The 27,783-nt window shown below is 41.4% G+C and overlaps 2 protein-coding genes across 5 annotated transcripts in view; one reads left to right on the top strand and one right to left on the bottom strand.

The window, feature by feature from the left end:
• Positions 1-27,783, bottom strand: part of pi4kab (phosphatidylinositol 4-kinase, catalytic, alpha b) — a 347,746-nt gene that overhangs the window by 163,552 nt on the left and 156,411 nt on the right. For all 4 annotated transcript variants that reach the window (XM_072240890.1, XM_072240891.1, XM_072240889.1 and 1 more), the window contains exons 20-23: positions 3,563-3,671; positions 1,873-2,009; positions 243-376; positions 69-151 (exon numbers count right to left, since the gene is read on the bottom strand). In XM_072240890.1, coding sequence (XP_072096991.1) covers positions 69-151; positions 243-376; positions 1,873-2,009; positions 3,563-3,671 — 463 coding nt within the window. The remainder of the gene's footprint in view (positions 1-68; positions 152-242; positions 377-1,872; positions 2,010-3,562; positions 3,672-27,783) is intronic.
• Positions 10,577-27,773, top strand: serpind1 (serpin peptidase inhibitor, clade D (heparin cofactor), member 1). The gene is made up of 5 exons (XM_072240892.1): positions 10,577-10,673; positions 17,272-18,183; positions 20,370-20,643; positions 23,145-23,292; positions 26,701-27,773. The coding sequence occupies exons 1-5, from the start codon at positions 10,610-10,612 to the stop codon at positions 26,890-26,892; spliced, it is 1,590 nt and encodes a 529-aa protein (XP_072096993.1). The 5' UTR covers positions 10,577-10,609; the 3' UTR covers positions 26,893-27,773.

Genomic DNA, 27,783 nt, shown 5'->3' with positions numbered 1-27,783 from the left:
AAAATTTCTGAGAGAGCAACGTTTTCAAAAAAAAGTTGTCCAGTGTGATCTAAACTTCAAATGCTTACCAGCTTTATCTTTCTGAATAGCCTTGTCCTCCAAATAGCGAAACATAACTTGAAAACGGTCCTGATCCGTTGAGCGGGATACCCTGCAAATCAATATGCAAGCTTGTAAAAAACCACACTAAACAGCGCAGTGGTTGAAAAACATACTTGCGCCAGATGTTATGGCTTTCAGACCTCATGTATTCCAGACGGTACACAGAAAGTAGATAGGTAGACATCGCAAAATCCAGCTTATTAATGAGAGCCGAGACTTCCGGAGGAGGATCTAGCAGATTTATGATGGTACTTCTTAATTCATTCAGTTCAGCCTATTGAAAACAAATAATATTAGTTATTGGAACAGATTCGGAGAGGGGGCAAAGAAGTGGAAGATGGAACTTAGCCTAGGGAAGTGTATGGTCATGCACTTTGATAAAAGGGAAAAAGGGTAAACAGGGAGCTAACTCAGAAGTCATAGGTGCAAAGGAATGTGGGAAGTCCTCATGCAGGATTCCCTAATGGTTAACTTGGTGGTGAAGAAGGCAAATGCAATGTTAGCATTCATTTTGCGGAGGCTAGAATATGTAATGTTGAAGCTTTATAAGGCACTGGTCATACTACACTTGGAGTACTGTGAGCAGTTTTGGGCCCCTTATCTAAGAATGAATGTGCTGGCATTGGAGAGGGTCCAGGGGATGTTCACGAGAGTGATCACGGGAATGGAAGGTGCTAATGTATGAGGACGGCTCTGGGTGTATACTCACTGGAGTTCAGAAGAATGAAGGGGGTGAGTAGTTCTCATTGAAGATTGAAAGGCCTAGATAGAGTGGATGTTAAGAGAATGCTTCCTATAATGGGGCAGAGAGCACATTTTCAGACTAGAAGGACATCCCTTTACAAAGGGATAAAGGGGAATTTCCATATCCAGATGGTGATGAAATTGAGCAGCTCATTGCCACAGATGGCTGTGCCAATTCATTGGGTATGTTTAAAATAGAGGCTATGGGGAGAAGGCAGGGGAATGGGGATGAGACAGATAATAAATCAGCTAAGTTGGAATGACAGAGCAGACCAGATGGGCCAATCGAATGGCCTGATTCTGCTCCTCTGTCTTATGGTTTTGTAATTCTCGACACTAAGACAGCAAGTTGAACAAAAAGATTCAGGTCAAAACTGGCAGATGCCATTGAGTACATCATCAAAAGATGATGTTTCAAGAAAGCACCATCCATCATTAAGGACCCTCACTCACTTCGTATTATGACTATCAAGGAGGAGCTAAAGAATCACCCCTCACCCCTTACCAATCAAGAATCTATCAATACCTGCCTTAAATACACCCAATGATTTGGCTCCACAGCTGCCTGTGGTAACGAATTTCACAGATTCACCACCTCCTGGCTGAAGTTCCTGTCTCAGTTCTAAGGGGATATCTCTTTATTCTGAGGCTGTGCACTCTGGTCTTAGGCTCTTCTATTAACGGAAATATCCTCGCCATGTCCACTCTATCCATGGCTTGCTGTAATTGGTAGGTTTCAATGAAATCATGTACACCATACACCATACTTCTGAACTACATCAAGTTTTGGCCCAGAGCCATCAAATGCTCCCTTTTTAGTCCCAGGATCATTCTTGCGAATCTCTACTGCACACTCTCCAGGGCCATCAAATCCTAAAAAAAAACAGCCCAAAATTGCTCCCAATATCTTAATTGCTCCCAACGCATTTTACAGTCTCAGCAACATATCCTTGTTCTTATATTCTAGTCCGCTTGTGAGTCCTATTGAATTAGTAAAACCTTCATGCGTGTCGTAGATGTTCTTACCGGTGACACAGTGTCATTCTTCAGAGCAGAGTTATACTGCAGTTCAGAGCGCAAAGGCTCTCCTCCAGGGAAGGTCAGCAGTGGGGACTTAGTGGCTATTTCACACACTCCCTCGTACCACTCCTCTGGCCAGAGTCCTAGAGGAACACAAGCAGCTAACATTATCACCATCAGCTATACAGGGATCTTATACCACTACTGAGCCTAAGGAGGGCCTAGTGGAGGACTACCACACCCTCCAAATAAAAGAATATACATTCAGTGGCCATTTTATTAGGTACCCCTGCTCGTTAAAGTGAATATCTAATCATGCATAGAATCAAGCAGCAACTTAATGCATAGAAGTATGCAGATATAACCAAGAGGTTCAGCTGTTGTTCAGACCAATCATTAGAAAGGGGAAGAAATGTGATCCAAGTCATTTTAACTGTGTAATGATTGTTGGTGCCAAATGGTGTGATTTGAGTATCTCTGAAACTTCTGGCCTACTGTGATTTTCAACCACAACAGTCTCTAGAGTTTATAGAGAATGATGTGAAAAACAAAAAGATGTGGATGAAAATGCCTTGTTAATGAGAGCGGTCAGAGGAGGATGGCCAGACTGGCTCCAGCTGACAGGAAGATGGTAGTAACTCAAATAACCATGAGTTGCAGCAGTGGAGCATCTCTGAATGCACAACATGTCGAAGCTTGAAGAGGCAGAAGACCACACCAGTTTTCCACTCCTGTGTCTAATAAAATGGCCACTGAGTGTAAGTGACTAATTACCTGTCCATCCCTAGCTCTGATGAAAGGTACTTGTCTGGACCATGAACTCAGCTTCCCCTTCCAGAAGCTGCCTGAACCTGTGAGTCCATTGCAGATTCCAAATGCGTAGATCAATTACTTTGCTTTTCAGTGACTATTTATCAAGAATCATCAAAATCAAAAATTGTGCAGCACTAAATGACCGACATGCATTGTGAAATCTTTTGACTTATGTGATCTACATGCTCACTTATAATTAGCATTTGTGAAATCACGTGACTTGATCTGCTCCTCACAGAATTAAATCCTGCCTCTTTTGTTTCCCCAAGCATATTCCACGATAGTGTGGAGAAAAAAACACAACTGCTGGATAAAGTTTATTGACATTAATCAAGAAGGAATAATGCTTTTGTACATCAGAGCAAACAGGTAAAATTACATGAGGTAAGCGATGTAGGCTAGAGCAAATCTTATGACTTTTGTTAATAGGTAAGAAAAGCAATTTATGGCCCCAATGAGTGTGAATATTTTACTAGAATGTTCTACTGGTGCGCATCATGCTCCCCTTAAGGTCCAAGCATGATAGCAGTTAAAACCATTGCTCTATTTAACAAGGCAATACTTCACCTGACTGACTTGAGGCTTCAGAGGTGAGACAGACCGACAGAAGAGAAACAGAAGGAATGAAGTTGTAAAAGAAAGAATGAGACAGCAAGAGGGTAAGAACAAATGAATTTTAAAAAAAGATCATTATAAGGTTGAGATTTCTTCAAACCCCACAGTTAAATTGTATTTCTATTATCAATGCTCATAAGGCTGCAGTAACAGTTCACGCCTCAAAAGCCAGCACGGCAGCAGAAACTTCAAATTCCAGATTCTTAAAAAACAATGCTTCCGGAATAACAAAATGACAACAATCCAAGTAAACTAGTTGGGTAGGTACCTGAACCTTCCACAGCAAATCCCATCACGACAGAGTACAGCCAAAAGTCACGGAACAGTTTCTGCAGCCTGGGTTTAGCATCTTTGATCGGAGGCAAGCGTCTGGTCAGCTGCAAAACAAAACCTGCATGACTAGACACTGGCAAATTTACGCACTATTTACTCTAACATACTGCATCACTGCTTGGTACAGAAGCTGCATTGTGGTGGACAGGAAGGCTCTACTGGGACAATGCATCATCGGCACTGGCCTACCCACCAACAAGGACACATATACAGGAAGGAGCCAGGATAGGGTCACTAACATCATGAAAGATCGCACCCATTCTTCATACAGACTGTTTGCCCCACTCCCATCAGGGAGGAGGCTATGTAGCACCCACACCAGGACCACCAGATTCAAAAACAGTTATTTTCCCAAACGGTAAAGCTGATCAATACCTTCACCCACTAGCTCCACCATTACTTTATTATTTCCCGTCAGTCTTATAAACAGCCAAGCGTCACTTAATGGACTTACAATACTGTACAGAAGTCTTAGTCATATATACGTATATAACTAGAGTGCCTAGGACTTTTGCACAGTACTGTATTTGTCAATGTGGAGCGGAGAGTGAGGTTATAAATCTGGCGGGAGTAAAGGATGTTGGGAATGGTGAGGGCGGAGCACTGCGGGAGGGGTGTGGGACAGGTGGCAGAGAAGGAGTGCCAGGGCGGGGTGTAGTGTAGGTGCAGACATACCCAGCCCTGAGACACCAGCCAAGCTTGTTTGATTCCAAACAATTGGTTTATTGATCATTACAGAATATTTCTCTGGTGCTTCCAACCTCCTTCCCTCTCCCTTCCCCTTTTCCTAAAAAGATTCCCCTCTCCCTGCCCCCTTCCCACTCTCAGTCCACAATACAGACCCATATCAGAATCAGGTTTACCATCACTCACGTCATGAAAGTTGCTTTTTTGTGGCAGCAGTACAATGCAATACAATACATAAATTACTACAGTACTGTGCAAAAATCTTAGTCTGTCTGTCTCTCTCTCTCTCTCTCTCTCTCTCTCTCTATATATATATATATATATATATATATACACCTAAGTCTTTTGCACAGTACCATATTTTTATATCAAAGTTCAAAATAAATTAACTAGCAAAGTACGTATATGTAACCATATACAACCCTGAGCAATACACACAAAAAATGCTGGTGAACGCATGGGAGATGTGGCCACACATTTTAATTCTTTCTCCCCAGGCTTCCCGTCCCATGATCTTTTCCCTTCTCCAGCTCTTAGATCCACCCTTCCCCTCCTGTCTTCTCCTATCATTTCAGATCTCCCCCTTCCCCTCCCACTTTCAAATCTCTTACTATCTCTTCTTTCAGTTAGTCCTGATGAAGGGTCCCGGCCCGAAACGTCGACTGTACCTCTTCCTATAGATGCTGCCTGACCTGCTGCGTTCACCAGCAATTTTTGTGTGTGTTGCTTGAATTTCCAGCATCTGTAGATTTCATCGTGTCTACAACCCTGAGATTCGTTTTCTTGTGAGTACACTCATTAAATCCAAGAAAGCTAATAGAATCAATGAAAGACCCCACTCAATGGCACAAACAACTAATGTGCAAAAGACAATAAACAATGCAAATACATTAGAAAAGAAGAAATAATGATAATAAATAAGCAATAAATATCAAGAACATGAGATGAAGAGTCCTTGAAAGTGACTCCATTGGTTGTGGGAACATTTCAATGATGGGGCAAGAGAAGTTGAGTGAAGTTACCCCCATTGGTTCAAGAGGATGATGTTTGAGGGGTAGTAACTGTTCCTGAACCTGGTGGTGTGAGTCCTGAAGCTCTTGTACTTTCCACCTGATGGCAGCAACGAGAAAAGAGCATGGCCTGGGTGGTGGGGATCTCTGATGATGGATTCTACTTTCCATTTCATATAATGCAGTAAATCTGGTCATCATCTTCCTTCACCTCTTCTACAGTGGATGATACCAGTGCACTATAGGGCTGTGTGCTTAGCCCCCCGCTCTACTCACTCTACACCTATGACTGTGTGGCTAAGCACAGCTCCTATGCCACATTCATGTTCACTGTTGGGGGCCAAATCAAGGTGGTGATGAACCAGCATATATGAAGGAGACTGAAAATTTGGCTGAGCAGTGCCACAACAATAACTTCTCACTCGATCTCAGCAAGACCAAGGAACTGATTATAGACTTCAAGAGATGGAAACCAGTTCTCATCAGAAGAGCAGAGGTGGAAAGGGTAAGCAACTTTAAATTGCTGGGTGCTAAAACTTTGCCAAACCCTTATAGATGTGCAGTGGAGAGTGTACTGAATAACTGCATCACTGCCTGGAATGGAAACCCAAATGTCTTTCAATGGAAAATCTTACAAAAGGTAGTGGATTCAGCCTAGTATGTAACAGATAAAGACCTTCCAACCATTGAGCGCATCTACATGAATTGCTGTCACAGGAAACCAGCATCCATCATCAGAGATCTACACCACCCAGGCCATGGAGGTGATTAGAGAGATTGAGGTGAAGGAACCTTTAGGAGGCAATGATCATAACATGATTGAGTTCATTGTGAAATTTGAAAAAGAGAAGCCGAAATCTATGTGTTGGTAATTCAGTGGAGTAAAAGAAATTACAGTGGCATGAGAGAGGAACTGGCCAAGGTTGACTGGAAAGGGACACTGGCGGGAAAGACAGCAGAGCAGCAGTGGCTGGAGTTTATGCGAGAAGTGAGGAAGGTGCAAGACAGGTATATTCCAAAACAGAAGAAATTTTTGAGTGGAAAAAGGATGCAGCCGTGGTAAAAAGAGAAGTCAAAGCCAAAGTTAAAGCAAAGGAGAGGGCATACAAGGAAGCAAAAATTAGTGGGAAGACAGAGGATTGGGAAGTTTTTAAAACCTTACAAAAGGAAACCAAGAAGGTCATTAAGAGGGAAAAGATTAACTATGAAAGGAAGCTAGCAAATAATATCTAAGAGGATACTAAAAGCTTTTTCAAGTATATAAAGAGTACAAGACAGGTGAGAGTCTGTATAGGACCGATAGAAAACGATGCTGGAGAAATTGTAATGGGTGATAAGCAGATGGCAGAGGAACTGAACGAGTACTTTGCATCAGTCTTCACTGAGGAAGACATCAGCAGTATACCGGACACTCAAGGGTGGCAGGGAAGAGAAGTGTGCGCAGTCACAATTACGACAGAGAAAGTACTCAGGAAGCTGAATAGTCTAAAAGTAGATAAATCTCCCGGACCAGATGGAATGCACCCACGTGTTCTGAAGGAAGTAGCTGTGGAGATTGCAGAGGCATTAGCAATGATCTTTCAAAAGTCGATAGATTCTGGCATGGTTCCGGAGGACTGGAAGATTGCAAATGTCACTCCGCTATTTAAGAAGGGGGTAAGGAAGCAAAAAGGAAATTATAGACCTGTTAGCTTGACGTCGGTGGTTGGGAAGTTGTTGGAGTTGATTGTCAAGGATGAGGTTACCGAGTACCTGGAGGCATATGACAAGATAGGCAGAACTCAGCATGGATTCCTTAAAGGAAAATCCTGCCTGACAAACCTATTACAATTTTTTAAGGAAATTATCAGTGGGCTAGACAAGGGATATGCAGTGGATGTTGTATATTTGGATTTTCAGAAGGCCTTTGACAAGGTGCCACACATAAGGCTACTTAACAAGATAAGAGCCCATGGAATTACAGGAAAGTTACATACGTGGATAGAGCGTTGGCTGATTGGCAGGAAACAGAGAGTGGGAATAAAGGGATCCTATTCTGGTTGGCTGCCGGTTACCAGTGGTGTTCCACAGGGGTCCGTGTTGGGGCTGCTTCTTTTTACATTGTACATCAACGATTTGGATTATGGAATAGATGGCTTTGTGGCTAAGTTTGCTGACGATACGAAGATAGGTGGAGGGGCCGGTAGTGCTGAGGAAATGGAGAGTCTGCAGAGAGACTTGGATAGATTGGAAGAATGGGCAGAGAAGTGGCAAATGAAGTACAATGTTGGAAAGTGTATGGTTATGCACTTTGGCAGAAAAAATAAATGGGCAGACTATTATTTAAATGGGGAAAGAATTCAAAGTTCGGAGATGCAACGGGACTTGGGAGTCCTCGTACAGGATACCCTTAAAGTTAACCTCCAGGTTGAGTCAGTAGTGAAGAAGGTGAATGCAATGTTGGCATTCATTTCTACAGGAATAGAGTATAGGAGCAGGGATGTGATGTTGAGGCTCTATAAGGCGCTGGTGAGACTTCACTTGGAGTACTGTGGGCAGTTTTGGTCTCCTTATTTAAGAAAAGATGTGCTGACGTTGGAGAGAGTACAGAGAAGATTCACTAGAATGATTCCGGGAATGAGAGGGTTAACATATGAGGAACGTTTGTCCACTCTTGGACTGTATTCCTTGGAGTTTAGAAGAATGAGGGGAGACCTCATAGAAACATTTCGAATGTTGAAAGGCATGGACAGAGTGGATGTGGCAAAGTTGTTTCCCATGATGGGGGAGTCTAGTATGAGAGGGCATGACTTAAGGATTGAAGGGCGTCCATTCAAAACAGAGATGCGAAGAAATTTTTTTAGTCAGAGGGTGGTGAATCTTTGGAATTTGTTGCCACAGGCAGTAGTGGAGGCCAAGTCATCGGGTGTATTTAAGGCAGAGGCTGATAGGTATCTGAGTAGCCAGGGCATCAAAGGTTATGGTGAAAAGGCGGGGAGTGGGACTAAATGGGAGAATGGATCAGCTCATGATAAAATGGCGGAGCAGACTCGATGGGCCGAATGGTCGACTTCTGCTCCTTTGTCTTATGGTCTTATGGTCTTATGCTCTCCTCTCCTGCTGCCATCAGGTAGAAGGTACAAGAATCTCAGGACTCACACCACTAGGTTCCCGAACAGTTTATTATCCTCTCAAACATCAGGCTCTTGAGCAAAAGAGGATAACTACACTCACTTGCCCATCCTTTGAGATGATTCCACAATGAATGATTTCATTTTAAGGGCTGTTTTATTTCATTATCTCATGTTCTCATTATTTATTGCAATTTATTTATATTTGTATTTGCACAGTTTGTTGCCTTCTGCACTCTGGTTGATCTTTCATTGATCCTGTTATAGTTACTTTTCTTTAGATTTGCCAAGGATGCCCACAGGAAAATGAATCTCAGGGTTGTATATGGTGACAAGTATGTACTCTGATAATAAAATTTACTTTAAACTGTGAAATCTGACCATTGTCTTCGTCACCTATTCCACAATGGATGCTGCAGTGGAAGACTTTATTGTTACTGCAATTTCTAAATGAATGATAACTTTTATTTCCCAGAAGGACAGTACTGAATTGAGTACACCTGGAACATTACAACAGATACAACTACATCTCGCACTGTATCTCTTCCCAGCTAACTCCAGTTTAAAGGAGACCACACAGTTTGTTGGGAGCTTTCCAAAACCAAGTCAGCACACCCACTCAAAGTAAACACAACAATAGTCACTTTTAAACCACTTTATATACAAAGTTTATGAAAAACACTCGAGATCCTGTGGCCTTGAAAGCAGTGATAAGCAATTAACCCAGCAAGTGAGTAAGAAATTTTAAAAAACAAACTGCTAAGAAATTTAAAAAAAACATTCCCAGATGCCAAATGGGAAAATTATATAAACTTCTGTTTATTTTTCACTAATAAACACCAAGTATCAATTCAAACCAGACAGAATCTACATTTTCATTAATATTGATTGAAGAACTCTGTAAATTGCTCTCAAAATGGTCATAAGGACTACTAATCAAAATTATTTGTTTGTGGTTTGAGGCAAACAGAGGCAGAAACTGGAGAGATTTAGACCACGTATTAGCACATGTATCATTTAATTTGGCATCATGGATAGCACAGATATTCTGGGCCAAAGGGTCTGCTCCTGTGTTGTACTGACCTTCTACGCCCTCTTCTCATTGCTACTGTCAAGGAGCCTGAAGGCACACACTTAGTGATTCAGGAACAGCTTCTTCCCCTCTGCCATCCTATTTCCGAATGGACATTAAACCGATGAACACTACCTCATGACTTTTTTAAAATTTCTACATAAAATGACTTTGTCAAATAAACTCAGGATCAATGAAAGATCAACCAGAGTGCAGAAGACAACAAACTGTGCAAATGCAAATAGAAATAAATAGCATTTAATAATGAAAGCATGAGATAATTAGATAAATAGTCCTTAAGATGAGATCATTGGTTGTGGGAACATCTCAATGACTGTAGTTGTCCCTTTTTGTTCAAGACCCTGAAAGTTGTTCTTCTAAAGTCAATCCGAAGACATCCCACTGTAGTGGATATTAATTAGAAATAATAAAGACACTCCAAATCGAAATAAAAATTAATTGCAAAAAAAGGATAGGGAAAAGCTGAAGAAAATTGCATTCACAGGCATCTCCATCGTGAGCACGAGCCTCCCCAGCATCCAGAACATCTTCAAAAGGCGATGCCTCAAAAAGGCAGCATCCATCATGAAGGACCCCCATCACAAAGACGTGTCCTTTTCTCATTGCTGCCATCCAGGAGGTGGTACAGGAGCCTGAAGGCACACACTCAACAGCTCAGGAACATCAAACTTGAATGGATATTGAACCCATGAACATTGTGTCACTAATTTTCTTGCTCTCTTTTTGCACTACATACTTAAGTTATTTTTTATATATACTTACTGTAATCAAAAGTATTTTTTTCTGTATTGCAATGTACTGCTGCTGCAAAACATCAAATTTAATGACATACGCCAGTGATAGTAAACTGGATTCTGATTCTGACTCAGGACTGAAACATATTCTCATATACTGTATCGTGTGCTGGTGCACAGTAAGACTTTGGCACAGTAATGTACATCACAGCAACAATCTGAGGTGACTGATTGCAACAGTGTTGTCCAATGATAGTACCGTGTGCCTTCCAATGTTTAATTTGTGCTTGTTTGCTCTTTTGCGAATCAATACCCTGTGACCAGGACAGATTTTACAGTGCAAAGTTTATGAAAAACATCCAGCCTGCTGATTCAACTCTACAAAGCTGCTGTTCCACTGTGGTGCTCACAGGTAAGTCATTACAACCTTTTTTAATCACACTCAATTTAAGAAACGAATGAAAGATATCAATACAATCAATAGTTTATAATGACCAACGAATTTAATGGCAAACCACGTGCTTGTTTTTCACAGCATTTTCACTGGGGATCTCATATTTGGTGAGCAAACTTTGATTCTGGGACCTTATGTATTTGTTTTGATATAATGGATGTATTAGAAAAAGATATTGCACTTTCTTTAATTCCAGACCTCTTCCAACAATATTGAAACCAAGAGATAGTTAACTTCCAAATAATATTTTTCCAAAATACCTCACACACTTCATTATGTTAAAGAAAGTATAACATCTTTCTCTAAAATGCATCCAATCTATCAAACTAAATGTACAAGGTCTTCTCAGAATAATTACATAAATTGGTATAGGAGGGAGATTGAAAATTTTGGCTGAGTGGTGTCATAACAGTAATTTTTCCCTCAATAAGAGGGAAGCCAGAAGTCCATAGCCAGTAACCATCAGGGGATCAGAGGTGGAGGGGATCAGTAATTTTAAATACCTGGGTGTCAATATCTCAGGACAATAGTCCTGGACCCATCACATAAATATAATTGCAAAGAAAGCACAACAGTGCCTCTACTTCCTTAGGGGTTTGAGGAGATATGGCATGTCATCAAAAACTCTAACAAACTTCTATAGATGTGTAGTGAGGAGTATATTGACTGGCTGCAACACAGCCTGGATTGGAAACACCAATTTGGTAGAATGGATAATTCTACCAAAGATAGTGGATTCGGCTCAGTACATCACAGGTATAGCCCTTCCAACCATTGAGAACATCTACAGGAAATATTGCCATAGAAAAGCAGCTTCTATTATCAAAGATCCTCACCGCCCAGCCCATGCTCTTTTCTCGATGCTCATCAGGTAGGAGGTACAGGTGCCTCAGGACTCACACACCAGGTTCAAAAACAGTTACTACCCCTCAACCATCATGCTCTTGAACAAAAGGGGATAACTACATCAATGATCTCATTTTAAGGACTCTTTATCTCATGTTCTCGTTATTTATTGCTATTTATTTATACTTGCATTTGCACAGTTTGTTGTCTTCGATGTTCTTGTTCTTTCATTGATCCTGTTTACAATTACCATTCCATACATTTGTTAAGGTTGCCCACAGGAAAAAAGAATCTCAGGGTTGTATATAATGACATGTACAGTGCCTATAAAAAGTATTTAACCCACCCCCCCCACCCCCCCAGAAGTTTTCATGTTTTATTGTTTTGCAACATTGAATTACAATGGATTTAATTTGGCTTTTTTGACACTAATCAACAGAAAAAAACTCTTTCATGTCAAAGTGAAAACAGATCTCTACAAGGTGATCTAAATTCATTACAAATATAAAACACAAAATAATTGATTGCACAAGTATTCACCCCTTTCAAGTCAGTATTTAATAGATGCACCTTTACAGCAATTATAGCCTTGAATCTGTGTGGATAGGTCTCTATCAGCTTTGTACATCTAGACACTGCAATTTTCCCCAATTCTTCCTTACAAAACTGCTCAAGCTCTGTCAGATTGTATGAGTGAATTGCCCTTTTCAAGTCCAGTCACAAATGCTTAATTGGATTGAGGTCTGGATTCTAACTTGGCCATTCCAGGACATTAACTTTGTTGTTTTTTAAGCCATTCCTGTGTAGTTTTGGCTTTATGCTGGGGGTTATTGTCTTGCTGGAAAACAAATCTTCTCCCAAGTTGCAGTTGTCTTGCAGACTGCATCAGGTTTTCCTCCAGGATTTCCCTGTACAGGTTTCCCCCACCATCCGAAGGTAGAGTGAATCAGCAGTCGCCTCTGATCTGGGCCGACATTTACGTGCCGGCGGCACCTAATTAATTAGCTTGTTTATTTCAGCTTTTGTCTTCAAGATGTGCTGGGTGTGTTCCGGCCACCGCTACATTCTTCGCGGATCGGTATCTGTCCGCGGCCCGGGGGTTGGGGTGGTGGGATACTGGGGTGTTGTCTGTTTGCATCAGGGCAAGCAGGTCATCTTCTTCTATGTCTGCCTGCCTCGATGTCGAAGGTTGAGGTTCATCGTCTGCTGTGGCTGATGTGGAAGGCTTGCTTGACTGCTTAGCCTCGCGCATTTTTAGATCATACAGTTCTCTGTAAGCACTTAAACCATCCTGCAAATATGCCTTAAACCGACATACCCTTTCAAAATTAAAGTTGTACTTTATCATTGCAGCAAAAATCTCACACAGTTGCTTCACATTCAGTTCCTGGACCACTTCACTTTCGGTCCGTTTGCTACTGCATTCGGTTTCAATTGTAATCCTTTCCTCTTCCAATTGCACCAGCTCTTCATCTATCAGTTCTTGGTCATGAGATGCCAAAACCTCTTCAACATCATCTTCGTCAACTTCCACAAGCCAAACTCACTTTGTCCTTGCTTCGTTCACCATGATCAAAACATCTAAATGTCTAGTTTTACGCTAAGTGTAACAGCCTTACGAGCTCTTTCAGGCTTTTCCGATACCTTAGAACTCATCTTGCTAACGGCTGCTCACAGGCACGTGTTTCAGCAATGCCGGCGAGAATGCAGTCCTGAATCCGGGGGAGGAGTGACTGCTTGGGGCGCGCGCTGCTTTTTATCGCGTGCTGCTTTTTTCACACGCTGCCTTTTTTCGTAACAGTGAAAACACCTTCTGTTAGCGAAAACAGGGAACTAATGTAGGTCTTTCATAACAGCGAAGTCTCGTAAAGCGAACGTTCAAAAAGGGGGGGGGGGGTCACCTGTACTTTGGCCAAAAAGCTCAATTTTGGTTTCATCAGACCATAGAACCTTCTTCCAGCTGACTTCAGAGTTTTCCACATTCCTTCTGGCAAACTCTAACGACATTTCATGTGAATTTTTTTCAACAGTGGCTTTCTTTTTGCCATTCTCCCATAAAGCTGCAACTGGTGAATCACCCAGGCAATGGTTGTTATATGTGCAGTCTCTCCCATTTCAGCCAAAGAAGCTTGTAGCTCCTCCAGAGTTGTCATAGGTCTCTTGGTAGCCTCCCTCACTAGTCCCCTTCTTGCACGGTCACTCAGTTTCTGAGGACAGCTTGCTCTAGGCAGATTTATAGCTGTGCCATATTCTTTCCATTTTTTGATGATTGACTTAACTGTACTCCAAGGGATAGTCAGTGACTTGGAAATTTTCTTGTATCCATCTCCTGACATGTGCTTTTCAATAACCCTTTTGCAGAGTTGCTTGGAATGTTCTTTTGTCTTCATGGTGTAGTTTTTGCCAGAATATTGACTCACCAGCAGTTGGACCTTCCAGATACAGATGTATTTTTACTAAAATCTACTGAAGTACCTTGACAGCACATGGGTCTCCAAAAACAGATCTCCATTTAACTAATTATGTGACTTCTGAAAAACCAATTGCTTGTCCCAGTGATGATCTGGAGTGTCATATTAAAGGGGAGGGGGTGAATAGTTATGCAATCAATTATTTTGTATACATATTTGTAAATAATTTAGATCACTTTTTAGAAATCTGCTTCCACTTTGACAAAAAATAGTGTTTATCTGTTGATCAGTGTCAAAAAAGCCAAATTAAATCCACTGTGATTCAATGTTGAAGACAATAGAACATGAAAACTTCCAAGGGGGTGAATACTTTTTATAGGCGCTCTACATATTCTGATGATAAATTTTACTTTGAACTCTGATCAATAAAAGACATGATAAATATTGGTATGGGACAATGAATGATAAGAGTTGAAGATTTAAGTCATATTTTATTACCTGGGATGAGATTTATGTGTGGTATTAGGAGTCCCACATTATCATCTTTCAGTGTGCCCTTAGTCAAAGTTCCCTATTTAAGGTGTGAGTATTAAATATCCACTTCACTTTATGCAAAAACAGTGATTTTTTCTGGTGCCATTCAGTTCGATTCCTCAAACCAGCATTGTAATAATGAGTTTCAGCTCAGTTATGTTCCTCCTCTGAGCACTTATTGCCTCACATTGCCAAGATGATGGTATATCACTACTACTACTACGTCGACTCAGGCCTAAGGGGCCGGCATCGGGCACGATGCCATATATCAAGGACCTGCAAAACTGTTTGTGGTGTGCTGGAAATTCAAAACAACACACACACACAATGCTGGAGGAACTCAGCAAGTCAGGCAGCATTTATGAAAATTAATAAACAGTCGATGTTTCAGGCTTCTTCATGACTGGAAGGGAAGGGGGAAGATGCTGGAATAAAAAGGGTGGGGGGAGGGGAAGGAGGATGGCTGGAAGGTGATAGGTGAAGCCAAGTAAAGGGCTGGAGAGGAAAGAATCTGATAGGAGAGGAGAGTGGATCATAGGAGAAAGGGAAGGAGGGGCACCAGGGGCAGTGAGAAGAGGTAAGAGGCCAGAGTGGGGGGGGGGGGGGGGGAGGGATTTTTTTTTACCAGAAGGAGAAACTGATATTCATGCCATCAGGTTGGAGGCTGCCCAGACGTTGGAGTTGCTTCTCCACCCTGATTAGTGCATATTAATCCATAGATATACATTTCTAAAATTCTTGAATGACACCTCACCCTTCACATTTTAAAACCCAAATTGACAAGTGAAGAAGATCCCCCTGAGGTTCCCCTTAAGCATTTCACCTTTCACCCTTAGTTCTAGTTTCACCCAACCTCAGTGCGAAAAGCCTCAAAATTGTGTAAACCTCTACCAAATCTCTCTAGGGAATAAAGTCCTAATCTATTCAACCTTCTCCAGTAACTCTGGTTCTCAATTCCCAGCAACACCCTTGTAAATTTTCTCTTTAAGCTTTATTTACATCTTTCCTGTAGGCAGCTGACCAAAACTATACACAATACTCACCAACATCTTAAACAATTCAACAGTCTTGAAATCAGCCTGGTCCTTGTCCTCTGACCTCTCTCATTAAAATGGTCATCTCACCTACAGAACTGCCGTTCACTAGATTTTCTTTTGATTTTCGTGCCATTCTCTGTAAACTCTAGAGACTGTTATGCATGAAAATCCCAGAAGATCAGAGGTTTCTGAGATTCTCAAACCACCTCATGTGGCACCAACAATTGTTCCATGGTCAAAGTCACTTAGATCACATTTCCTCACCATTCTAATGTTTGGTCTGGACAAAACCTGAGCCTCTTGGCTATGTCTGAATGCTTTTCTGCATTAAGTTCATTAAGATGCTGCCACATGATTGGCTGATTAGAGATTTGCATGAACGAGCAGGTGCATACGTGTACCTAATAAAGTGGCCACTGTGTGTATATCATTACTTATTGCATAGATATTCACATCTCTATTTATAACCAGATAATAAAATGTTAAAACTATTGATTTTACACGTCATTTACAAGCTTACTATGAAGTTAATTTTAAGCATTCTGACGATTCAGAGCTCTAAGAACATTAAAAGATTCAAAGTACGTTTATTATCAAAGTATGTATGCAGTATACAACCCCGAGATTCGTCTTCCCAAACAGCCACAAAACAAAGAAAGCTATTTAACACATTCAAAGAAAAACATCAAACCTCCAACGTGCAAAAACCCAACAAATTGCACAAATGGCAAAAATAGAATGAGCTAAAACACAGAATATAAAAGACTAAGCCACAAAGTCCAGGCATATTCAGTACAGTACAGTTCAGCTCAGTTCAATCTGGCGCTGTGTTGTTTGTTACCACTAGTAAAGCAAAAAGTGTCACCTATAAGTGTGAGGTGTTGCACTTCGGTAGGACTATCCTGGGTAGGTCTTACACAGTGAATGGTAGGGAACTGATGAGTGTTGCCGAACAAAGGGATCTGGGAATGCAGGTCCATGATTCATTGAAAGTGGCGTCACAGGTAGATAAGGCATTAAAGAAAGCTTTTGGCACATTGGCCTTCATAAATCAATGTATTGAGGACAGAAGATAAGATGTTATGTTGAAGTTGTATAAGGCCTAATTTGTAGTATTGTGTACAGTTTTGGTCACTTATCTACAGGAAAGATGTAAACAAGGTTGAAAGAGTACAGAGAAAATTAACAAAGATGTTGCGGGGTCTGGAGGACCTAAGTTATAAAGAAAGATTGAACATGTTAAGAGGTGAATAGATAGGGTAAATGCAAGAAGGCTTTTTCCACTGAGATTGGGTGAGACTAAAACTAGAGATCATGGGTTAAGGGTGAAAGGAGAAAATTTTAAGGGGAACACCTTCACTTAGAGGGTGTTGAGAGTGTGGAACGGGCTGCCAGTAGAAGTGGTACACACGGTCTCAATTTCGACATTTAAGAGAAGTTTGGAAAGGGTCATGGATGGTAGGGGTATGGAGAGCTATGGTTCCAGTGTAAGTCGATAGAGTAGGCCGTTTAAATAGTTTCAGCATGGGCTTGGCAGGCAGAAGGTCCTGTTTCTGTGCTGTACTTTTCTATGACTCTACAAGTGTACGCCTAGTAAACTTAAAAGTTTATCCTTAGAGTAATAAGTGAAATGTTCCACTATTGATAATAAAATAACTTCTCAACGTACACATTGCCTGCAACAGCTTCCATCATTACTATCTAATATCTCTCATTTGACACCAACAGAAAGAAATCACTGCAAAATGAGGCTTCTGTTCTTCATACTGGGTGTCCTCCTGGTCCCGCTGCCAGCATTTTGTGGAATTAAGTCTTTAGCTCAACATTTTGACCCAGAGTCAACCAGTACATCACCAAACCTGCAGACCAATGAAAATCTCTCCAGCAGGAGTATCCAACAATTGCATGAGGACAATACGTTAACACAGGAGCTGCTCCCAGATATAGAGGAAGATGAATACCTGGATTTTGATGCAATTTTCGCTGAAGAAGACGACGATTATATTGATGAAATTGATGAAATAGAAATCTCACCAAAAACAGACACAGAATCTCTTCATTTAGACCCCGCGGCAAAAAGAGCCAAGTTACTCCAGCTATTCCATGGCAAAACCAGGATTCAACGCTTGAACATCGTCAATGCAAACTTTGCTTTCAATCTTTATAAAAGCATCAGGAATGGAGTCGACCCGCTTGACAACATTTTACTAGCACCTGTTGGCATCTCAATCACGTTGGGCATGGTTTCTCTAGGTGCAAGACGCGAAACCCATCAGCAGCTATTCCATGTCCTGGGCTTTGCAGAGTTTGTAAATGCAAGTGTAAAGTACAACCAGATGACCGTTCACAATCTCTTTCACCGGCTGACTCATCGCCTCTTTCGCCATAACTTTGGTTACACTCTCCAGGGTATTAATGGCCTTTTTGTACGTCAGGATGCTCAGATTCTGAGCAACTTCACACAAAGTATGAAAGCCTATTACTTCGCCGAGCCACAGTCGGTCAACTTCACTGACCCTGCTCTGATTCGTAAAATGAACCAACGCATTCTTAAGCTCACCAAAGGACTGATTAAAGAAGGTATAATGGCGATAGATCCACAAACTCTCATCATGATTCTGAACATCTTGTACTTGAAAGGTATATTCTTTCTGTTACAAATTCCGTATATGTAATCATATAATTTTTTGGAAGGCATTTGACAAACACTGGTTGCCAAGATGAGAACTGATGGTTTTGGCGGCAGCGTGTTAACATGGATTGAAGTGGCTACCATCGGAGTGTGTTCAGAGTCAGAATCAAGTTAATTATCAGACATATGCCATTAAATTTGTTGCTTTGTGGTAGCAGTACAGTGCAATACATAAAAACTGTAAGTTACAATAAGAATATTTTAAAAAGTGCAAAAAGACAGAACAATAGTAATGTAGTGTTCATGGGTTCATGGACTAGTCATAGAAACAGGACCTTTGGCCCATCTAGTCTATGCCAAACCATTTAAACTGCTTATACCAGTTGACCATAGCCCTCCATAACCCTATCACCATTTACCTATCCAAACTTCTCCTCAATGTCTCCACTTACACTGGCAGCTCGTTCCACACTCCCATCACCCTCTGAGTGAAGAAGTTTCCCCTCATGTTCCCCTTAAACTTTTCACCTTTTACCCTTAGCCTATGACCTCTAGTTGTAATCCCACCCAATCTCAGTGGAAAAAGCCTGCTTGCATTTACTCTGTCTATACCCCTCATAATTTTGTAATCTGATGGCAGAGGGGAAGAAGCTGTTCCTAAAATGTTGAGTGTGGATCTTCAAGCTCCTGTCACTCCTCTTTGATGACAGTAATAAGAAGACAGGATGCCCAGGAAGGAGTCTTAGAATAAATGTTTTTTTTCAGGGCTGAATAATGTAACTCATGGAACACCCCCAGAATTCATCCCTGGTCCTCAAATTGTTTAGGATTCATACTCATACCCTGAAGGAGGTAGCAGTTTTAAAGTTCAAAGTGCATTTATTATCAAAGTATGTATACATTATACATCTGGTCAGGTCACTCGTCTGAGTGCTACTGGTGCCACGTAACCCAGTACTACCTGTCGCATGGTCGGGTGGTCGGCGACTAAACCGGCTCCCCCACCAGGCCTGCCTGGTGAGGAGGGTGGCTAGACACCCTGCAGGATGAAAAACAAGACTTGTCAAAGGGCGGATGAACCCTCTCGTAGGGCCAACGGCCATCTAGCAAACACGTGCCATGAAGCGCGGAAAGGGCAGCCCTCGCATCGAAGCTTGGTCTGGCCATTCACTGCAACAGAAGTTCCCCCAGCTGTCTTGGACCTCACCATGCTGCTGGGTCCGGGAGGGGATGTCGAGAGAGTGGGTCTGGACCTGTGCAACCCTCTACTCACCTAAAATCCACTCACGCACAAGCAGTTCCTTTCTGAGGAGTGGGGTACCTACCACCCCACTAACTGACTGAAAGGAACCATCATCATTCTATGGGATGGATAGCCAGAGAGATACATTATACAACCTTAAGATTCGTCTCCTAGAAGGCAGCCATGAAACAAAGCAACCCAAAAGAATACATTAAAAAAACAACAAACACCCAATGTGCAGCGAAATAAAACATGTAAGCAATAAATGCAAGCAAATAGTGTTCTGAACTGAAGTCCACAGAGAGTCCAGCCCCAGACCCTCAGAGCTGAGGAAACGTTGTGGAGCAGCGAGCTGAACCGGCCCGTCCCTCAGCTCAGCTTGACCTCTTCAATCAGGCATCACATCAGAACACTCTGGGACCTGGAGTTTTATGGAAGGCAAGTTTGATACTCACACGAGAATAGATGGGAGGGTATGTTGTGATGAAGATATTCGGACTTTGCAAGGCTATATAGGTAGAACAACAGGGTGAAAACACATCAAATGGGGTTTAAGGTGATAAGACACAAGCTCCTGCATCTTGGTAAGAGGGGTTTGAAGGAAAACTACGACCTGAGTGGAAAAGGATTGCAGAATAGCAATTTACATAGAGATCACAAACGGTTATCTAGCAATGGTTTGGAGGGTTGGAGTTCAGAATGAACGATGTGTTGTGTTTCCAGCATTTGCAGATTTTCTCATTTGTTGTGCTATTCACAGAGATTAGGTGTAAAATTACTTGGAGACAATACAGTAAATCTCCAAACTGTGCAATTTTCCACACTTGGAGCCAACATCTCAATATGGTATACGGAAAGTATAATAGCATTCAAAAGCCCAAAGATGCAGAGAATCTGATAATTCTTTTTTACCATGAAGTTGCAAGATTTATTTTCTCTCTGGTTCAACAGGAACTTGGCAAACCAAATTTCCTCATGAAAGGACGTACCGAGGGGTTTTCTGGCTGAATGAAAAGGATTCCGTCAGGGTGCCTATGATGAATACCCGGGGAAACTTCCCAGCGACAGTAGACCACAAACTCGAATGTGACATCCTCCAGCTGCCATATGTGGGAAACATCAGTATGTTAATCGTGGTGCCCCGCAAATTCTCTGGCATGAAGACTATTGAAATGCAGCTGACATCAGAAGTGGTGTTGACCTGGTTAAAGACCATGACCAACAGGTACATTTTGTCTTCTTGAGTGCAACTAGGTGCTTAGAAGTCTAAGAGAGATGAGCATTATGGTCTTCTACAAATTCTTGATTAGTCAGGGTGTGAAAGTTTACAAGGAGAAGGCAGGATAAGGGGGCTGAGAGGGAAATGGATCAGTCATGGCGAAATAGTGGAGCAAGCTTTTAATGGCCTAATTCTGCTCCTATATCTTATGGTCTCATGAGGATGGGTCGAGCAAGCTACGATTTTTCTCTTTGGTGCGAAAGAGGATGAGAGGTCACTCGATAGAAGTGTATAAGATGATCAGAGGCATAGATAAAGTGGCCAGCCAGAGACCTTTCATGGGGCAGAAGTGGTCAATATAAAGGGGCGTAATTTTAAAATGACTGGAGGAAAGTATAGGGAGATGTCGGAGCAGGTTTTTTTGACACACCAAGATTGGTTGGTGCCTGAAATGCACTGCTGGGGTGGTAGTACAGGCAGATACATTAGGAAAATTCAAGAAGCTCTTAGATAGGCACATGGATGAAATAAAAAGGGAGGGTTATATGGGAGAGAAAGGGTTAGAATGATCTTGGTTTGTTAACAATGTTAAAAGGTTTGACATTGTGGGCCATAGCGCCCGAACTGTGTTGTAGTGTTCTATTTTCTATGAATAGGGAGAACGAATGAGAAGGTTGATAGGATGAAGGGCTATAGAGATTAAATGACAAAATCTCACGTTGGAGCTCAAGGAAAGAAAGCACTAAAGGCTACATCAAGTGACATAGATGACAGGAAATAAATGCAATCACTTGGAGAGAAAGGAATGCCAGAAATGTGAAGTGCAAGGCTGAATGGATGATCATTTGAACATATAAAGCTCAAAACATTCAGTAGGTTAGGCATCTTCTGTGGCAGGAGAAAGACAGCTAATGTTTCATGAAGGCCCTGTCCACAGCTTGTCACTCAATACTATCATCCCTTCAAAACTAATCAATAAAGGTTCAAGACTTGGCCTCAATACTTCCTTGTTCAACTGGATCCTTGATTTCTTCACTCGTAGACCCCAGTCAGTTTGGATGGGCAACAACATCTTCTCCACAAATTCCATCTGCACATGTGCACCACAGCATTCTATGCTTCGCCCCTGCTCTACTCTCTTTTACAATTATGACTATGTGGTTAAGTGTAGCTCCAATGCCATATCCAATTTTGCTGATGATACCACTATCATAGGCAGACTCAAAGGTGGTGACGAATCAACATAAAATAGGGAGATTGAAAACACGGCTGAGTAGTGCCATAACAACAACCCCTTACTCAATGTCAGCAAGATCAAGGAGCTGATTATTGACTTCAGGAGGAAGCAACCAGAGGTCCATAAGCCAGTCGACAATAGAGGATCGGAGGTGGAGAATGTCAGCAATTTTAAATTCCTAGGTGGTATCATTTCAGAGGATCTGTCCTAGGCCCAGCAGGGATGAGCAATTATGAAGAAAGCACAGCAGAGCTTCTACTTCCTTAGGAAGGAGTTTGCAAAGATTTGGCATGACACCTAAAATTGACAAATTTCTACAGATGTGCAGTGGTGACTGGCTGCATTGCTGTTTGGTGTGGAAAAACCAATGCCCCTGAACAGAAAATCCCTCAGAAAGTAGTGGATGTGGCCCTCCCCACCACCGAGCACATCTACAAGAAGCGCTGTTGCAGGAAAGTAGCATCCATCATCAAGGACCCCACCACCCAGGACATGCTTTCTTCTCACTGCTACCATCAGGAAGAAAGCATAGGAGCCTCAGAAACCACACCAACAGGTTAAGCAACAGGCTCTTGATTTAGGGAGGGGAAAACTTCACTCAACTTCACTTGGCCCGTCACTGAACTGTTCCCAAAATCTATGGACTCACTTTCAAGGATTCCTTATCCCATGTACTTGATATTTATCGCTTATTTATTTATTATTATTTCTTCATTTTTCTTTTGTATTTGCACAATTTGTCATCTCTTGCACATTGGTTGATTGTCCATCACATTGGATGCAGTCTTTCGCTGATTCTATTATGTTTCTTGGAGTTACTGAGTATACCCAAAAGAGAACTACTTTGATAATAAATTAATAAATTGATAAATACAGAAATGTAATGTAAAGAATTTTACTCCTCATGTATATGAAGGATGTAAGTAATAAAGTCAATTCAATTCAAATTTACTTTGAACTTTGAGAAAGAGAAATACAAGTTGCAGCAAAAGAGAAAGCAATATTTAGAAGTGATTTCGGCAGCCAAAGGAAGATAAGATTTGGAGGGAGGTGGGCCATGTAAACCAAAATCAGAAAGAACAAAGGGGACTAAGCCGGCTTGTACAGCTTGGTCAGCATGCCTGAGTTGGGCCAGTTTCCATGCTGTATGTCTCATGAATTAACACCAACAATTAACATCTCATAAAAGTCAGTTTCCTCAAAAACACAACCAAGATCTTCATAATGATGTGTGTCTCATAAAATTCACTCTTTATATTTTAAACAACAGGACAATAAAGGTGGTGCTCCCCAGATTCAACCTGGTAAAGCAGTATGACCTGGTATCATACTTCAAGACTCTCGGACTGTCGCTGCCTTTTGAACAAACAGCAGACTTTACTGGAATATCAACTCAAGAGAATCTGGGCATTAACCTGGTAGGAGCCTGCTCTAAACCTATCCACTAAAAATAAAAATAATAATCAATAAATAAATAAATATTAACAAATAAACTCTTCTTGCGCTTCCAGTCGGGTACAAGTATCAATCTTAACTGACGTTTCATTGACAAATTTTGAGTTTGTCATCAAAACGCTAGTTAAAATTGATACCTGTACCCGGCTGGATGCCTGAGATGAGTTTATTTGTCCTGTACACCAGGAAAGCACTAGATCAGTTATTGTAACATATAACACTCAGGTCCTCAATATTATTTACTTATTTGGATTTGCACAATTTGTTCTTTATAGATTGGTTACATGTAAGTCTTTGTGTAGTTTTCATTGATTCTATTGTACTTATTTGTTCTACTATGAATGCCTGCAAGAAAATTAATCTCAGGGTAGTATATGGTGTCATATACAGTACAGTGCAAAAGTCTTAGTTTAATGCCAAACCTTTCACATGTAGTCAGCTCCTTAAGTGCAGGTAACATTCTTATAAAATTTCTCTGTTCGTTTTTCAATCTTATTGCTAATTTTCCTGTATGTACAGTACTGTGCAAAAGTCTGAGGCATAAGTAAAAAATTCTGTAAAGCATAGATGCTTTCAAAAATAATGAAATAAAAAGTTTCTAAATATCAAAATATTTACCGGAAAGAGCAGTAAACAGTTAAAAACGAAATCAAATTGATATGTGGTGTGGTCACCAAAACTGCATCAATTCTCTTATCAATTCTAGCATGCAGTTTTGTAAATAAAACAGCTGGCAGGTTAATTCAAACATCCCGTAGAACTTGCCACAGTTCTTCTGCAGACTTTGGCTGTCTTGCTTGCTTCTGTCTTTCCAGGTTATCCCAGACAGCCTCAATGATGTTGAGATCAGAGCTCTTCAGAGCCCATACCATCAGAAACCATATAAAAAAAACCTAGGGTGCCTAAGACTTTTGCACAGTACTGTGCATACTTTGAAAATAAATTTACTTTGAACCTTGAGAATCTGGGCATTAACCTGGTAGCAGCCTGCTCTGTACCTATCTACTAAAAGCATTGAACAGACTCTGACTATGGCTGGAAACTATCATTCTTGTAGATGCAGCATGCACTTAAGACGGCAAATATGCCTTCAGTGGAAAAGACTTCCAAAAGAGAAGCAAAACTGTGTTGTTACAATTGTAGTGAGACCACACCTAAAGTATGGTGTATAGTTTCAGTCTCCTTATGCAAGATAACAAAACATAACTCCCATGAATAGAGAGCAATGAAGGTTCACCAAAGTCAGGGGTTGCCAGCCTGGGATCCACGTACCCTTTGCTTAATGGTAGTGGTTCTTAACGTATCAAAGGTTGGGAATTTCTGGACAAAATGATAACTGGGGTGTTCCTTTATCTTAGGGCATTCTTCCACAAAAGATAACATCCTTTCCACATCACTTTGTGAAGGTTCCCCAAGGTTCTTTATTCTAGAATCCAACTGATAAGAGCCTGGTGTGCCCAACATTTTCCTTGCAAGACAACCTGTGCATTTCTGATATTAGTCTAGTAAATGGAAATAATTCAGAAGGTGTGTACCTTGGGATGGTTAATGGTTGGGTTGAGCATGTTCTCCAATCTTGGCAATTTACTTATAAATGTTTCGTCCCCATGTGAGGAGACATCATAAGTGGTGTGTCCTCCAAATGCTTGGCCTTTATGTACTTATCAATCAGCTAATTGGATGTCATTACAAAAACTCAATTGTGATCTGGGGAGAAAATCTCATTGCTGATTGGCTGTGTGGCAAACTTTGTGCATTGGGGTCAGGAATTTTGTCCGCATTGACTCATAAATAGGAATCAATAGAGCACCCAGAGTGATTCACCGTGGCGGGCGGGGCTCCTAGTGCAAGGTTCGAACAACTTAAGCACTGGCCCAGATATTCTGAGGGCTCCTCTCTCCGCTACATTAAGGCTGTGAGGCTGCCCTCAGCTGCTGTGCTTTGTGCCTACAAACTCTGCAGCGATTTGCCCAGTTAATATGATGAACTGATACCGAGGCTTTGGGCCTACTCTGGGCTGCTCCGGGAATTTGGATCTAAGGACTCAATTTGGTTCGGAATGCTGTTGTTGTTTTTGCTCGGGTCAATTTGTTGCATGATTTGTTCTGTTTTGTTTTTCTCTTTCTTTGTGGGTACTGGGGGATTGGATACTTTTGGGTTCCTTTGTTTTGTGACTGCCTGTGAAGCTAACAAATCTCAAGGTTGTATCATTTACACATCTGTTGATAATAAATGCGCTTTGAAAATTTGAATCCTTGAATCTCCTTGTATGGTGATTCAAGCAAATATTTGCAAGTAAATTACCAAGATCAGAGAACAACTCAACCCAACCAGTCTAGTCAATCTTCTCTAAACTCTTCCAAAGCATTCACTCCCTTACTTAGAGTAATCCCAATATCTCATCAATGTTCCAGACAACTAAAGCGTGATCTTCTGATTTTGTATCACATTCCCCAGTCATAAACATGGCCAGCTCTCCTAGTAACTTGCTGTACCTCCTTACTAGTCTTTTATGTATTTTACAATAGATCGTTCTGCATCCCAGAGCTCCACAAACCTTTTAGATAAAGTGTTTCTTGCTGTTTTTCTTGCTAAAATGGACAATTTAATTTTATCCAAATGTTATACTCCATAGGCCTTACCTTTGCTTACTCACTTACCCCTTCTACGTAGCATTCTCACATCCCTGAAGAATGCTTTTATTTGTTAGTTACAGGTCCCTAAGAGGGATAAGCTTCCATCAGCTTTTAAATGCTCCCAATGGTGTGTGCAAAATGAAAGCAAAATGAGGTAGGGTTCATGGGTGGTGGGGTGGAGACACACCTGTACCAAAGGTGGTGTAAGGCTCTTCTTCCCTCCGCTAGCCTGCAGGTCACCCTTGGGCAAGGTGTAGCACCTGCTTAGACAACAACCCCCCCGCCCCCCCACCCCCGGATCAGGGTCACATGAAGCCATGGGAGCAGGTGGTGGATGGTCGTAAGAGCAGTTGGTGCATAACACAAGTCCTGGTTACATGACCACTGACACCAGACAGACAATCTCTGAAAAGTATTGATAATGGCTAGGGTCACCTGTCTTGTAAAAACACTGCCCAGAAGGCAGCAATGGCAAACCACTTCTGTAGAAAAATTTGCCAAGAACAATTATGGTCATGGAGACCAAGATCGTCCACATTGTACAACACGGCACATAATGATAATGATGAGTGTTGTTGGACTGTCAGAAATCTGACAACTGAATAACTCCAACACTCCGTGGCTGACACTCTGTTGTCTGCTGCACACTAAACCATTTGTTTCAGTCAGAGTTGTGCTTAAGTGATGAACTGATTGTAATTGACTTAATCATCTGCGTTTCATTTCTTCCCCCAGTTCAAACACCAAGGATCGATCACAGTAAATGAAGAAGGAACGACAGCAGCTTCTCTGACAACAGTTGGCTTCATGCCCCTCTCCTCACAGAATGAATTTGCTGTTAAGAAGCCTTTCTTATTCCTTATATATGAGCACCGCACTGAATGTCTACTGTATATGGGCCGAGTGACAAATCCTTTGAAGAACTAACGACCTACACATTAAAATTGCTACGCTGCCAATAAACAGGCTAATATTGACCAAAAATTAATCAATAAAATATTGTGACTTAAAGATAGATGAACATAGCACTGTAAACAGAAGAGCGTTGTTTCACAGAATGAGCTGTCAAGTCAGATATTAAAAGAGCAACATCTTCCAAAATGCTGGCGTAACTCAGCAGGTCAAGCAGCACCTATAGAGGGAAATAAACAGTCAACATCTCAGGCTGAGACCCTTCATCCGGATAGGAAAGGAAGGGGGAAGAAGCCTGGCATTTCCACTCATGCTGTCTGACCAGCTGAGCTCCTTCAGCATTCTGTGTATGTCGCTCTAGATTTCCAGTGTCTACAGAATCTCATGTGTTAATACTTTCCTTCTGAAGATGTATTTTTATCCAATCCATTCCAGGGTAGTAGTGTGAATTATCAAAATGAGATTCTGTAGATGCTGAAAATTCAGACAAACAGAAAAAATTCTTGAGGAACTCAGGAGGTCAGGCAGTATCTATGGAGAAGAACAGAGAAACAGTCGACATTTCAGGCCAAGACCCTTCACTTTGGACCAAAACGTCGATTGTTTATTCCTCTCAGCAGATGCTGCCTAACCTGCTGATTTCCTCTAGCAATTTTTGTGTGTTGCTAGTGTGAATTCTTGCCTCTGCCTAACATTGTTTACTCTAATACCAATACTGAAGTTTAACTGTGTAATGTGAATTTATAATTGTTTGAAGTACTGGACTATTGGAGATGTCATCCGTAGAATAGCACAATTCTTTAAATGGCTGTGTTGATGGTAATATTTGCTAAAAACAGATACAAAAATGTCCTCTCTAATGTTGTTAGTCATTAAACTGCTGTTGATAAAATGTTTACTAGACTG

This window comes from Mobula birostris, chromosome 22, assembly GCF_030028105.1.
Source record: "Mobula birostris isolate sMobBir1 chromosome 22, sMobBir1.hap1, whole genome shotgun sequence".
NCBI lineage: Eukaryota > Metazoa > Chordata > Chondrichthyes > Myliobatiformes > Myliobatidae > Mobula > Mobula birostris.
The sequence above is the reverse complement of the archived record's forward strand: the minus strand, read 5'-3'. Positions and strand labels throughout refer to the sequence as shown.